Below are 16,089 nucleotides of genomic sequence, written 5' to 3' on the forward strand. Positions count from 1 at the left end.
CGTGGGTTTCCTCCAGGTTCTCCGGTTTCCTCCCACAATCCAAAAGACATGCTTATTAGGTATATTGGCCACTCTTTACCCAAACAGATACCAGAGTGTGGCAGCTAGAGGATTTTCACAGTAACTTCATTGCAAAATTAATGTTAGCCTACTTGTGACATTGATAAATAGACTTACAAACTTAATTTCTTCAGAGCTGAAAAAGGGGCAGAATTGTGCCGGATTATCTCATTGGAGAGTTAGGGTGAGGGGGGTGGTTTGCCAAGGGGAGGTGGAGCAGAATGGTTGGTCAGGGATAGGTCAGAGCTTAAGAGAGATTGAGAAAGATGTCACGCACGTAATAGTTTGTGGTTGTTGGGAAATTAGCAATAATCCACAACAGACCATATTCATAGAATTCTACAGTACAGAAGGAGGCCATTCAGCCCATTTGAGTCTGCAGTGAATACAATCCCACCCAGGCCCTATCCCAACACTGATCCCTATGGTATACCATCTGTTACATAGAAAACAAGAGCAGGGGAGGCCATTCAGCCCTTCAAACCTGCCCCACCATTCATTATGATTATAGTTGATCATCCAACTCAGTAACCTGTTCCAGTTTTCCCCCTCTATCCTTTGATTTTTTAGCCCCAAGAGCTCTATCTAACTCCTTACTGAAACATAATGTTTAGGTCTCAACTGCTTCCTTGGGCAGTGAATTCTACAGGCTCGCCACTCTTTGGGTGAAGAAATGTCTAAATGGTCCACCCTGTATCCACAGAGAGTGACCCCTGCTTCTGGACTCTCTCACTATGGGAAACATCCTTCCTGCATCTACCCTGCCTAATCCTGTTCGAATATTACAGATTTCTATCAGATCTGAACCCACCCTCACCATTCTTCTAAAACTAATATCTGGAATTAAGAATCTACTGATGGCCATGAAACCACTACCAATTGTCAGAAAAAAAAATCTGGTTCAGTAATGTCCTTTGGAGAAGGAATTCTGCCGTCTCACCCAGGCTGGCCTACAGAGCAATGTGGTTGATTCTCAACTGACCTCCAAGGGCAAATAGGGATGGGCAATAAATTCTGGCCAACCAGTGACACCCACGTCCAATGACTGAATAAAAAAACTCCAATAAATATAGTCCGAATCTAATCTCTCCTCATATATCAGTCCCACCATTCCAGGAATCAGTCTGGTAAACCCTCACTACACTTCCTCCATGACAAGAACATCCTTCCTCAGATAAGGAGACCAAAACTGCACACACTATTCCAGGTATAGTGTCACAAAAACCCCTTATAATTGTAGCAGGACATCCCTGTTCCTGTACTCGAATCCTCTCGCTATGAAGACCATCATACCATTTGCCTTCTTTACCGCCTGCTGCACCTGCACGCTTACCTTCAGTGACTGGTGTACAAGGACACCCAGGGTTCATTCCACATTCCCTTCACTCAATCTATAGCAAATCAGATAATATCTTGCCTTCCTGTTTTTGCTATTAAAGTGCATAACCTCACATTTATCCACATTACACTGCATTTGGCATGCATTTACCCACTCACTCAGCTTGTCCAAATCATACTGAAGCATCACTATATCCTCCTCACAGCTCACCCACCCACCCAGCTTTGTGTCATCTGCAAATTTGGAAATATTATATTTAGTGTCCTCATCTAAATCATTATTGTATATGTTGTGAATAGCTGGGGTCTCAGCACTGATCCCTGTGGCACCCCATTAGCACTGCCTGCCATTTGGAAGAAGATCCATTTCTTCCTGCTCTTTGTTTCCTGTCTGCCAGCCAGTTTTCTATCCATCTCAATACACTATCCCCAATCCCATTGGTTTTTATTTGACACACTAATCTCTTATGTGAAATATTATCAAAGGGCTTCTGAAAATCCAAATAAAACACATCCACTGACTCCCCCTCATCAACTCCACTAGTTACATCCTCAAAGAATTCCAGATGGTTTGTTAAGCATGATTTCCCTTTGATAAATCCATGCTGATTCTGTCTGACCCTGTCACTGTTTACCAAGTGCTTTGCTATAAAATCTTTAAGAATGGACTCCAGCATTTCCCCACCACCAATATCAGGCTCATTGGTCTCTAATTCCCTCCAACCTGTTTCAGACTCTATAGAATCCTGGAAGATGACCAATGCATCCACAATTTCTAGGGCTATTTTCTGAAGTACTCTGGGATGTTGATTATCAGGCCATGGTGAATTATCCGTCTTCAATCCCATCACTTTCACCAACAGACTTTCTCTATCAATACTGATTTCCTTCAGTTCCTCTTTCTCATGGAACCTTGTTTGGGTGACCAGGGAGGCCCAATCAGGGACAAGGGAGGGAATCTATGTGTGGAGCCAGAGGGAATGGGCGAGATATTAAATGAGTACTTTGTGTTAGTATTCACCAAAGAGAAGGACTTTGTGGATGATGAGTCTGGGAGAATATGTGTCGGTTGTTTGAGTTTTATTGAGATCAAAATGAAAGAGGTTTATTGGGGTTTTTGAGAAACATTAAGGTAGACAAGTCCCCAGGACCTGATGGGATTTACCCCAGAAGACAGAGAGAGGCAAGGGAGGAAATTGCTGGGGCCTTGAGAGAAATCTTCCAATATCCTCACTGGCTACAGGAGAGGTCCCAAAGGATTGGAGAGTAGCCAATGTTGTTCCTTTGTTTAAGAAGGGTAGCAAGAATAATTCAAGTAATGACAGGCCGGTGAGCCTTACATCAGTGAAAGGGAAATTATTAGAGAGGATTCTTTGAGACAGAATTTATTCCCAATTGGAAATAAATGGATGCATTAGTGAGAGGGGAGGTTTGATTTGTGAAGGGGAGATCATGTGTCACAAACGTGATCGAGGAAGTGACAAAGATGATTGATGAGGGTAGGCCAGGCCAGTGGATGTTGTCTACATGGACTTCAGTAAGGCCTTTGACAAGGTCCCTCATGGCAGACTGGTGCAGAAGGTGAAGTCAATCGGGATCAGAGGTGAGCTGGCAAGGTGGATACAAAACTGGCTCAGTCAAAGAAGACAGAGGGTAGCAGTGGAAGGGTGTGTTTCTGAATGGAGGGCTGTGACAAGTGGCGTTCCTCAGGGATCAGTGCTGGGACCTTTGCTGTTTGTAATATATATAAATAATTTGGAGGAAAATATAACTGGATTGATTAGTAAGTTTGCAGACAACACAAAGGTTGGTGGATTTGCAGATAGCGATGAGGACCATCAGAGGATACAGCAGGATATAGATCAGTTGGAGACTTGGGTGGAGAGATGGCAGATGGAGTTTAATCGGGACAAATGTGAGATAATGCATTTTGGAAGGTCTAATACAGATCGGAAATATATAGCAAAAGGCAGAACCCTTAAGAGTATTGATATGCAGAGGGATCTGGGTGTACAGGTACACAGAGCACTGAAAGTGGCAATGCAGATGGAGAAGGTAGTCAAGAAGGCATACGGCATGCTTACCTTCATTGGCCATTGAGTTTAAAAATTGACAAGTCATGTTGCAGCTTTATAGAACATTAGTTAGGCCGCACTTGGAATTTAGTATTCAATTCTGATCGCCACACTACCAGAAGGATGTGAAGGCTTTGGAGAGGGTACAGAAAAGATTTATCAGGATGTTGCCCGGTATGGAGGGCATTAGCCAAGAGGAGAGGTTGGAGAAACTTGGTTTGTTCTCACTGGAGTGACGGAGGTTGAGGGGTGAACTGATAGAAGTCTACAAGATTATGAGAGGCATGGACAGAGTGGAAAGTCAGAAGCTTTTTCCCCAGGGTGGAAGAGTCAATTACTAGGGGGCACAGGTTTAAGGTGCGAAGGGAAAAGTTTAAAGGAGATGCATGGGGCAGATTTTTTACACAGAAGGTAGTGGGTGCCTGGAACTCGTTGCCAGGGGAGGTAGTGAAAGTGGATACAATAGTAACTTTTAAAGGGCATCTTGACAAATACATGAATGGGATGGGAATAGAGGGATAGGGTCTCCAGAAGGGTAGGGTGTTTTAGTTAGGCAGCATGGTCGGTGCAGGTTTGGAGGGCTGAAGGGCCTGTTCTTGTGCTGTAATTTTCTTTGTTCTTTGTTCTTGTACCCGCTATTTCTGTTGTGCTATTTGTGTCCTTTGTGAAGACAGAACCAGAGTATGTATTCAGTTGGATAGCTGTTTCTTTGTTCCCCATCAGAAATTCCCCTGTTTTTGACTGTAAGGGACCTACATTTATCTTCACCAATTCTTTTCTCTTTACATAGCTAGAGAAACTTTTACAGCCAGTTTTTATGTTCCCCATAAGTTTACTCTCGTATTCTATTTTCCCCTTCTTAATCAGTCCATTGGCCTCCTTTGCTGAATTCTACATTTCACCCAATCCTCAGGTCTGGTGTTCTTTCTGACCTTGGATCTAATACTATCTCTAACTTCCCTTGTAAGCCATCCTTGGGCCACCTTTCCAGTTTTACTTTCTTGCCAGACAGGAATAAACAGGAGTAAACGATTGACTCATGTGGTCTTCGAATGTTTGCCATTGCCTAACCATCATCATCCCTTTAGGTAAGATTTCCCAATCAATCACAGCCAACTCATGCCTTGTATCATTGTAGTTTTGTTTATTGAGATTCAGGACCCTAGTCTCAGAATCAACTCTGACACATTCCAGCTTGATGAAGAATTCATCATCTCATGGACTGTTCATCCCGCTGGGGTCTCAGACAACTCGACTGCCAATTATTCCTTTCGAATTACATAATACCCAGGCCAGGATTGCCTGACCCGAGTTTGTTCCTCAATATTTGGTCCAGAAAACCAACCTGTTTTCACTCCAGGAATTCCTCCTCCGCGGCATTGTTACTAATTTGATTTACCCAATCCACATGCAGATCAAAATCACGCATCATTACAGATGTTCCTTTATCACACGCATCTCTAATTTCCTGTTTAATGCCATTCCAAACTTCACTATTACAGTTGGAGGTTTATATACAAACCCCTCCTCACATTTTCTGCCCCGTCAGGTTTCTCAGCTCTCCCCAGGCAGTTCTGACATCATTGGAGGTAAAATCGTTCCTCACAATGGAGTTAATTTCATCTTCAATCGACAAAACCCTAAATGTTTAGTTCCCATCCCTGATCACCCTGTAGCCCTGTCTCTGTAATCTTCACGATATCATACCTGATTACATCTATTTACAAGATTAATTCATCCACTTTATTATGAATGCTCCATGCATTAACACTCATCTTTTTAATATCCATGTCCCTTCTCATTATTTTTCACTGTGGTCCTGCTTGGTTTTGGCCTTCGGTTTCTCTATCTTTCACTTTTCTCATTCTCCTTTCCTTCTTATTCTTGCAGTTTCTCTTTCCTCTGATCCTTTGCATAGATTCCCATCCCTTTTTCATTTAGTTTAAACCCTCTTCCCCCGTTACATCTTCCCAACCTGAGAATGATCCTTTGCACTGATTCTCTGCTTCTTGTTAATCAGACAGTGTTCTAACCATGCCAATATGTTACCCTTATAACATGAACTTTTATTTTCTGCAATAACCTTTGATGTGACATTTTATCAAATGCCTTATGGAAATATAGTATAGCTTCTCCTTTATCTACAGCACATTATTTCCTCAAAGAACTCCAGAAAGTTGGTTAAACATGATTTGTCTTTCTCAGAACCACATTGAGTTCACCCGATTAACTTGACCTTTTCCAGCTGTCCTAATGTAATATCTTTAATAATACTTTCTCATATTTTGCCTACTATAGATATTAAGCTAACTGCACTATGGTTTCCTGCTTTCTCCTCTCCCTTTTTGAATAATGAAGTTACATTTGCTATCTTCCAATCTAATGGGACTGTGACAAATCTTGGGAGTTCTGTAAAATTAAAACCAGTGTATCTGCTATCTTGCTAAATGCCTCTTAAGCTCCAACATTTCCCAGTTTATTGTTGCTCCTGGGAGGTTCATTTTATCCTCCACAGACTGATACAAAATGCCTCTTCAATTCATCTCTTATCTCCTTGTTTTTCATTATCAATTCTTCAGACTCACTTTCTATAGGATCAACCCTCACTCTGAACTCTTTTCATTTTTAAAGATTTGTAGAAAGTCTTACCATCTGTGTTATAAATTTCTAGGTAGCTTGTCTTGTACTCTAATTCTCGTTCCTTATAAATATCTCAGTCATTCTTTGTTGCCCTTTATATTCAGTCCAATTTTCTGACCTGTCACATGTCTTTGCACAATTCTGCGCTTTTCTTTAAGTTTGATACTATCTTAGTTAACAATGGATGATGGGTTCAGGTGTTGGATTTCCTACTTATTGGAATGTATGAATGGAATTCAATGAGTGGAATCGGCTGCTGTCGGTGATGGTAGAGGCAAACTCGCTGGGGTCTTTTAAGAGACTTCTGGATGAGTACATGGGATTTAATGGGATTGAGAGTTATAGATAGGCCTGGTAGGTATGGATATGATCGGTGCAACTTGTGGGCTGAAGGGCCTGTTTGTGCTGTAGTGTTCTATGTTCTGTGTATCTATTCTATACATTCCAAAATATCCTCTTAAATGCCTGTCGCTGCATTTCCATACACTATCGCTTAGCCTAATTCGCTCATTCACTTTAACCGGTTCAACTTTCATTCCCTCACAATTGCCCATATTAAAGCTTAAAAGCATAGGCTGGGGTTTTTTTGGCACTTCCCACTGGATGAATCTTCCTGTCCACTGAAGGTGACCCTTGTAATGGGCCCCAGGCTTTGGTGTGACTGGAAAGCCCCTATAGTTGCCAATGGAGATCTGCTTCTGCCAGTGGAAAACATACGTGGGGGCCAGAAAATCCCGGCCATCGTCTCAGGTAGATCATTTAGGGTGGAAATGAGGAGACGTTTCTTCACCCAAAGAGTGGTGAGCCTGTGGAATTCATTACCACAGGAAGTAGTTGATGCCAAAACATTGAACGTATTCAAGAGGCAGCTGGATCTGGCGTGGGGGGCAAATGGGTCAAAGGTTATGGGGAGAAAATAGGATTAGGCTATTGAGTTGGATGATCAGCCATGATCATAATGAATGGTGGAGCCAAATGGCCTCCTCCTGCTCCTATTTTCTATGTTTCTCTCCCCACAAACTAAATATAAAATTGCCCAACTCCCAGCACTCCGCTGGTAACAAATATTTTCACCTGATTGGTGAGGAAAGGAAAATGGCCGACATATTCTTTGATGGGAATAGAGGGATATGGTCCTGAAAGGATCAGGGGTTTTAGTTCAATCGGGCAACATGGTCGGTGCAGGCTTGGAGGACCGAAGGGCCTGTTCCTGTGCTGTAATTTTCTTTACTCTTTGTTTTTTGTTGCTGGTTGTGATCACAATGTGGATCTCTCAGCATGGGAAAGAATCAGACACTGTGTTATCCTCCAGCACAGATCAATCAGTTTGAAGCTGTTCAACATCAATCAGATGTCTTGCCCAGAACTAGGGGTCATAGTTTGAGGATAAGGGGTAAACCTTTTAGAACTGAGGTGAAGAGAAATTTCTTCACCCAGAGGGTGGGAAATGTGTGGAATTCGCTATCACAGAAAGTAGTTGAGGCCAAAACATTGTCTGATTTCAAGAAGAAATTAGATATTGGTCTTGGGGCTAAAGGGATCCAGGGATACAGGAGGGAGGGGGAAATCAGGATATTGAATCCAATGATTAGTTACGATCAAAATGAACAGGGGATAAAGTTTGAAGGGCTGAATGGCCTAATTCTGCTTCGCGTTTCTATGTTTGATGTCACTCGAGTAAAGACTCAAAGGATATTTCCGAATGTAACACCACTGTTTAAAAAGGAGGTAGACAAAAGGCAGGTAATTATTGGCCGGTTAGTTTAACATCCGTATCATTAAGAAATAGCAGGACACCTGGAGAAGAATGGTTCAATCAAGCCGACACAGCATGGATTCATGAAGGGAAAGTCATGTTTGACTAATTTACTGGAATTTTAAGAGGATATAATGAGTGTGGTTGACAGAGGGGAATAGGTGGATGTGGTGTATTTAGATTTCCAGAAGGCATTGGATAAGGTGCCTCACAAAAGGTTGCTGCATAAGATAAAGGTACACGGAGTTGGGGGTAAAATGGTAGCTTTGGAGGGGGTACAGAGAAGGTTCACCAGGTTGATTCTGGAGATGAGGGGGTTAGTTTATGAGGAGAGATTGAGTAGACTGGACCTGTACTCGTTGGAGTTTAGAAGGTTGAGGGGAGATCTTATAGAGACATATAAGATAATGAAGGGGCTAGACAGGGTAGAAGCAGTGAGGTTATTTCCACTTTGAATCGAAACAAGAACTAGAGGGCACAGCCTCAAAATAAGGGGGAGTCAATTTAGAGCAGAGTTAAGGAGGAAGTTCTTCTCCCAGAGGTTAGTGAATCTTTGGAATTCTCTGCCCAATGAAGCAGTGGAGGCTACCTTGTTAAATGTGTTTAAGTCACAGATAGATAGATTTTTAACCAATAAGGGAATTAAGGGTTATGGGGAGAGGGTGGGTAAGTGGAACTGAACCCACTTCAGATCAGCCATGATCTTATTGAATGGCGGGGCAGGCTCGAAGGGCTAGTTGGCCTACTCCTGCTCCTATTTCTTATGTTCTTATGTTGACTATAGAATCATTCTCCAGAAGAGAGTTAGTATTCTCAGAAAGAAAGAGGGGGAACATTATGAAAATGAATTGAAGGGAAAGGAAAGCAATATAATGTAATTTTAAAAACTGCTAATTTGGCAAAACATCTTCTGTTAATATATAAAGGCAAATTTAGAAATATTCCACTGATAAACCTCATCATCAAACTGAGTAGTGGGGAGAAATCGTAAAATAACACGTTATCAGGAAATTCCAGGAGCAATAATTAATTTGAACCAGGTTTAAAAAAAATTCTGAAAACTTTGAGTCAAATCCCCAGAGGTGTTCTGGTTAACTCAGATCTGAATGACCTAATGTCTCATTTTCATACTCTCAGGGAGTTCAGGCGTAGAGAGCTGTTATCTTTAAGGACATTATCAACAATTTTAAGGACTACAAATACCAGTGAATATGCTGTTAGAAATGTTCAGATGTACTGCAGCATCAGTACAGAGGGCAGCAAGTAAATACTTCATTCCAACTGTTAGCAACCACAAAATTCCTGTTGCTCTCCAGCATTTCAGAACCTGTACAGGTAGCCACCAAAATCCATTCACAAATATTATGGTCAGTGCACTTGTAACACATTATCACAGAATTAATACAAAATATTATGAAACCTTAACATGAGATGTTGCATTCACAAAGCAATATGAATGATTATTGCAATATTTGTAGGTCTGGCTATCATCCAGGATGATAACATTAATAATGATCTGGATATAGTAACATTTAACCATTCTTAGTATGTCTGTGGGAGTATCGTTAGCAATCTCCAGTGACTTGTACATAAAAGCAGAATTATTAATCAGAAATAACTCAGCAATAGAAGAATCTTGATTGGCTGTCCAGAAGTCTTTGATCTTAAAGAGCAGTCTATTCATTTCCTTGAAGCAGGTCACGTGTACAGCTCTGACTAAATTTCATTTCCCCACACATGACCATTTTTCTTATAAAATTAATATACCATCAGCAAGCTTAAATTTATAATACATTAATATAATCCAAAGGTCCTTTCTCTTCATTTTGTTGATTGATTTTACTCAGTATTTTCTGCCCGTCTTCCTTTGAATATGCCCGTCTTCCATTTAAGAAGCAGGGCTGTCAACCCAGAGGGAGACAAAGCTTTCATAACACACAAATCAAACACTCAAGTCCATTCTGCCCCCTGCTGTCTAGTTCCTCCTAGATGCAACTGAATCCTGCCATTCTCTCGCTGTCTCACCAACCCCCACCCTCCCCCACCCCCAACTCACCCTCTCTCCATCCCCAGGACCAATGGGATCCTCTGCCACTTTCCCAAACTCATACAAAACAATATCAGCTACTAAAACCAGCCTTCATCAACCTTGGACTCATTTACATCAAGAACCATGGGGTTTTCTAATACCTATCACAGAATACTTTTCCTAAAAAAAAGCTTTCAATATTTGGAACATTTACTCAATATGTAGTAAATTCCTCAAAGTATTTAGCCAATGTAAGTTTTTTCTAACCCAATACTTTATGATCTTAGCTGTGTTAGAACATAAGAAATAGGAGCAGGAGTAGGCCATCTAGCCCCTCGAGCCTGCCCCGCCATTCAATAAGATCATGGCTGATCTGAAGTGGATCAGTTCCACTTTCCCACTTTCTCCCCATAACCCTTATTCCCCTTGCCTGTTCTCTATCGAGTTAATCTCCTTGGCACATTCTAAGATCCTGATGTAAATGTTTCCAGTGTCATGTTCCATGACATTGGAAGGGGAGATACTGTTCAAGAATTGATGAGGTGGTTGAATGTTGTCTCAGTGCGTAACAAAACCTGGAGTGGTTCCTAGCCACAGAGCAGAGGAATTGGAAAAACACACAAGAATGAAAGAAACAGAAAGTTATGTGGCAAGGTGAAGTCATATCCAGGAGGGAGGTGCAGAGAAGGAATGCTAGCATCATTCCATGAGAAGAATGGCCTTTTTCTGTGTTGTCCATACAGTGCAATTCCTACATAAAAGAATGAGGAAATGAGTGACGTACATAGTTCTTGGAATTAATTTGAGAAAGATCTAGTCCTGACTTTGTTAGGCACAAGTTCAGAATCTGGTTCAGCTCCAGACCGTTAGAACCTTATCTCCAACCTCTGATCATGCTTGGAGGTTCCAGCCTACCAATAAACCTTTGCAAAAACAGCCCCACTTAAATTAATCTCACTGCAAATTTGATTTAAAAAACCTTAAATCTGCTGACTTTTTAATTGTGATGGGTAGTAGGAATGGAGAAAAAAGCCTTGGTTTGTTTAACATTTTGTAAATGGAAAGCAGCTGTGCTTTGATCCAGCCGACCACATTCAGTTGGAGTGCAGAAAGCTTTCTCAGTGATATTCATCAGAAGCAAAACAATTTACTCACATCGAGCTTCATTCACACTTCTCTTCAGAGCTATCTGAACTGACCTTCACAAAGTTTACCAACTCCTGGTTGGTCTCAGATTCCTGTGTTTAATGATTATCGCCACGTTTCTCCCTCACTGTTTACTCTTTAACATTTTGACCCTGGGAGCTGGCATTGTCTCCGGAAGTTAAAACAAGTGCGGCTGGGTTTTCTGCACATTGGGGGTGGATTTGGGGGTGTGCAGAGGGGACACCATGGGGATGGGTTTGGGGGTATGGAGGGAGACACCATGGGGATGGGTTTGGGGAATGGAGGGAGACACCATGGGGATGGGTTTGGGGGTGTGCAGGGGGTACACCATGGGGATGGGTTTGGGGTATGGAGGGGGACACCATGGGGATGGGTTTGGGGTATGCGGGGGGTGCCATGGGGATGGGTTTTTCTGATGGCTCTCCAGTAACTCCCTGTCCCTGTCGGAGTTGTGGAGATGTCGATGTTGGGCTGCTGCCAGAGTTTCCCAGGACTGGGCTAAAAGCAGAGCAGACAGTTCAATCCACAGAGCTGGGTATTGGGGAGCTGTAAACCTGGCTGGACTGAAACACTCCTGGTCGTGACCCAGAGATTTCAGTCCTGAGTTGGCTAATTACTTTTAAATTATATTAAAATTAAGGATTGCATTCATTATGCAGATTCATGCTGGAAATCTGACGCTGGGAGATGTGTTCACATCCTGGACACTGAGCGTGGATCGAGCACCACTTGGATCTCCCAGCCCACTTTGCTAAAAGATCAGCGCAGCGGATGGGAGAATCACCCCCTCCCCTTGTCTATCACTGCCTCTGTTAGCTGTGGATCCAGATCTAGGAGGTGATGGCCATGACCCTGAGCCACACCCACTGTAGCCCATGTATCTGCCCCAGCGGATGCTATGATGGTGCATCCCACAGGAATATCAAGGCTTCCCCCTCAGTTCTGGCTTGGGGTGGGGGGGCTGTGGAGTATCAGGACTGCTGAACACCCCCTTTTCTTGGTAGTTTCTGGAAAAGAGAAAAGAGAGATTTAATGATCAACTAAGCAGACACGTATTTTAAAGATTACTGGGTCTCGGTGCATGTATTGGACCTTCACTGGGTTCTTGGGGAGGCTAATCTCACCTTCTGTGTAGGTACGGTCACACTCACCTGCAAATTCTGCGCCTTGCTCCTTGATAATGAGGAGACACAGTTGGGACACAGCCCATCTTGTCTTTGTCCATCCGTGTTTGGGTAGCCTTGATTGTGAGACCAGTGGGTGAAGGAGCACTTAAGGAGCGTGCATGCTCACTGTTGCTGCTGAGCTCTCCCCAGTCAGTAATTAAGAACCCTTTTTCCTGGAACCTCTATGGGATGGGGTAGTGGGTACACATTCAGGGCTGATATCCCACCTGTTGGTGTGACATCCCTGTGCATGCTAACCCATAGACTGCCCGACACTACTGAGAGAGTGTCAATTTACAATGAATAGTTCACTTACAGAGTGAACGCGGATCATTCATCCTTTTCCTGCAATTTTGTTCATTTTTGGACTCTGTGGGTGCCAACGATTCCAGTGACCTCCCACTAGACTGCTACAGCCTGATGTGGGAGACTCCTGCTCTTTTCCTAAGTAAACAACCCCTCCCTCCTTCCTGAGACAGCCCGAAGGAAATCCCCAGGGAAGAATCACTGAACCCTGGGGCCAAAGGTTGTGTTTCTCTTGCTGAGTAATTGGGAGCTCATAGCCTGCAGCGAGTGATGGCTGTCCTTCAGAATCTTTAGGTGAGTCAGAGGAGGGTGTAAAAAGGGAGCTGGTGAATCACTAATGAAGGAGTCAATTACTACAATAAGGAGAAATTATATCTTGGAAAAGTTTTCAAACAAGAAGTTAACGTTTAAAATGTATTTATTAGTGCCATAAGTAAGCTCATATTAACACTGCAATGAAGTTACTGTGACAATCCCTGAGTCACGACACTCCGACACCTGTTCGGGTACACTTTCAGCATGGCCAATGTACCGAACCAGAACATTGTGGGTAGAACTTAGAAATATAAAGGGGGAAGCCACATTACTGAGCGTGGTGGCACAGTGGTGAGCACTGCTGCCTCACAGCGCCAGGAACCCGGGTTCGATTTCAACCTTGGGTGACTATCTGTGTGAAGTTTGCACATCCTCCCCATGTCTGCATGAGTTTCCTCCAGGTGCTCCAGTTTCCTCCCACACTCCAAAGCTGTGTAGGTTAGGCTGATTGGTAATGTTAGATTGCTTCTTCACATCCAAAGATGTGTTGGTTAGGGGGGGTTAAATACATGAGTTTATGGGGATAGGGCCTGGGTGGGATGCTCTTTTGGACAGTCAGTGCAGACTCGATGGGCTGAATGTCCTCCTTCTACACTGTATGGACTCTATGATTCCATGTGCCCTCACCTCACCATGTGAGGTAATGTGAGAGTGGGCAACTTCCTGCCCACTTTATCATGAGATTCACCAGCCTTCTCACAGATGCATAATTAATGAGCTGAAAATGAGTAAGTAATTCACTGAAATGTAGAAGATCACACACCCAAGAGCAGGAATTAGGCTGATCTCTCTGCCTGTCACTAAACCAAACTTCAGTGAGAAGGATTCTGCCCCACACTTCCTGCTGGAATCCCAATATCTGTGATTGGAACTGGAACCATTTCATTGCCAGTGATGGATCAGTCTGGAGATTACACTGCTCTTTCACTCTGATAATTGTTTCATTTTGTTTAGAATAAAATCAGTAAGATTTGTAACGTCGTAAATATGTAATTTAAGGATTGTATGTGTTAGAATTTTACAGTAAAGGCAATAGTAATGGAATAAGGAAATATGAGTAAATATATTCAGCTGATTTTGAATTCTGTACATTTCCAGCTTTTGAACTTTGCCATGTTGCTAAGGAACGTGATTATCTGAATCACTTTCAGATGTGAAGCAAATAATCCCATTATTTCAACTCTGAAACATTATAGGCACAATTTATCACCTGAGAAGTTTGTGTCTGAATTATTGTTAACATTAACACAGCTGGTTATCAATTCTTAAACATTGAAATGCAACAATTTGCTCACAAGTAACAGAAACTATAATATTTGATGTTTGAGTGATATAATTCGAATGTTGGACTGCATCAGTTAACAAACAGGTCGCTGGGAAGATATTATTGTCAGGGTGAAGTGTTGGAACGCTGAATGAATACACAGGTTATCCATCCTGACCACGCCTGGCAGAACAACCTCGAGTATATTTAAAATATATTATTTTCCTAACTTGAATTGTTTCATTTTCTGACAGAACCCAAGTTTGTGGCAGCTCACCTGATTGCAGACAACGATGATCGTGATGATGACAAAGTTTACTTTTTTTTCACTGAGAAAGCTTTAGAGAGTGAGGGAGGAAGCACTGCCATCTACTCCAGAGTGGGGAGACTCTGTGCAGTAAGTACATTCTGTAATTCCAAGAGCGCTTGCTAACCCTACGGCCGAGTGAGATTCCATCACCTGGATTTAATCCCACTCAGAAAGCAATGTTTTAAAAGGAGATTGAACAGTCATTGGTGCATTCAAAAATAACAAGAAATTGGGGTCTTTAATAAACTGCTGTTTGTTGCATATTCTAGAACTCTGAGTTATCCAAAGAGAATTGATTCTGTCTCTGGAAAGGTCATTTCTAAACAATTCTAAATAGTCCCTGCAGCATCAGGCATCACTTGGTTCAAGATTCCATGTTGACATTCCTAAATTGAGAGGAAGACATCTTGTAAACCTCCCCCCACCCCCCCAGCACCCCCGCCTTATCCGTGCTTAGAACATAGAACACTACAGCACAATCAGGCCCTTCGGCCCACAAGTTGTGCCGATCATATCCCTACCTACCAGGCCATAGAACTATCTGTAACTCCCAGTCCCATTAAATCCCATGTACTCATCCAGAAGTCTCTTATAAGACCCCAAGAAGCTCGCCTCCACCACCACTGATGGCAGCCGATTCCATTCACTCACCACCCTCTGAGTGAAAAATTTACCCCTGACATCTCCTCTGTACCTACTCCTCAGCGCCTTAAACCTGTGTCCTCTCATGGTGACCATTTCAGCCCTGGGAAATAGCCTCCGTGAATCCACCCGATCTATACCTCTCAACATTTTATACACCTCTATCAGGTCACCTCTCATCCTTCGTCTCTCCAGGGAGAAAAGACCAAGATCTCTCAACCTATCCTCATAAGGCATGCCTCCCAATCCAGGCAACATCCTTGTAAATCTCCTCTGCACCCTCTCAATAGCTTCCATATCTTTCTTGTAATGAGGCGACCAGAACTGCGCACAGTACTCCAAGTGGGGTCTGGCCAGGGTTTACAATGGAAAGGCCAGGACATTACCGTCAGCGTGACACAAACTGAAAAGCTGACCTTGAGCAGGGTTACTAACGAGTAAAGAAATTACCACTCTGACATTATGGGTATCCCTCCTGGATCCCTTGGCGAGAAGGGGTGGAATGGGTGATTGGTGCTGCACAAGCTACATTCACCCCAGAAAGAAAGCATATTAAATAGTGCTCAGGAGCCACGGAATGGGAGGTAACAGTGTACATCAAACAGTCACTTTCTTCAGGTAGAAGAGGAAGAGGATGACGGAGGGCGGTTGGAGGGTGGACAGAGGGAGGAATTCCCTAACACTCTGACTGGAGAGCAGAAGGTTATTCTCACAGATGCTGGGGGTCAACACTCTGAACCAGCTGAATAGTAGGAGGCTGAAGGGTGATCTTAGAGGTCTATAAAATAATGAGGGGTACAGATCATAAGAACATAAGAAATAGGAGCAGGAGTAGGCCATCTAGCCCTTCGAGCCTGCCCCGCCATTCAGTAAGATCATGGCTGATCTGATAGTGGTTCAGTTCCACTTTCCCGCCCTCTCCCCATAACCCTTAATTCCCTTATTGAACAGAAATCTATCTATCTGTGATTTAAACATATTTAATGAGGTAGCCTCCACTGCTTCAATGGGCAGAGAATTC

General features: G+C 42.9%; 1 protein-coding gene across 1 annotated transcript in view; it reads left to right on the plus strand.

The window, feature by feature from the left end:
* LOC145355535 (semaphorin-3E-like) overlaps positions 1 to 16,089 on the plus strand; it is a 280,261-nt gene that overhangs the window by 202,481 nt on the left and 61,691 nt on the right. Inside the window, exon 7 of the mRNA XM_080207783.1 lies at positions 14,371 to 14,513. Coding sequence (XP_080063909.1) covers positions 14,371 to 14,513 — 143 coding nt within the window. The remainder of the gene's footprint in view (positions 1 to 14,370; positions 14,514 to 16,089) is intronic.

This window comes from Carcharhinus amblyrhynchos, chromosome 19 (genome assembly GCF_965287045.1).
Source record: "Carcharhinus amblyrhynchos chromosome 19, sCarAmb.v2.hapA, whole genome shotgun sequence".
Taxonomy (NCBI): domain Eukaryota; kingdom Metazoa; phylum Chordata; class Chondrichthyes; order Carcharhiniformes; family Carcharhinidae; genus Carcharhinus; species Carcharhinus amblyrhynchos.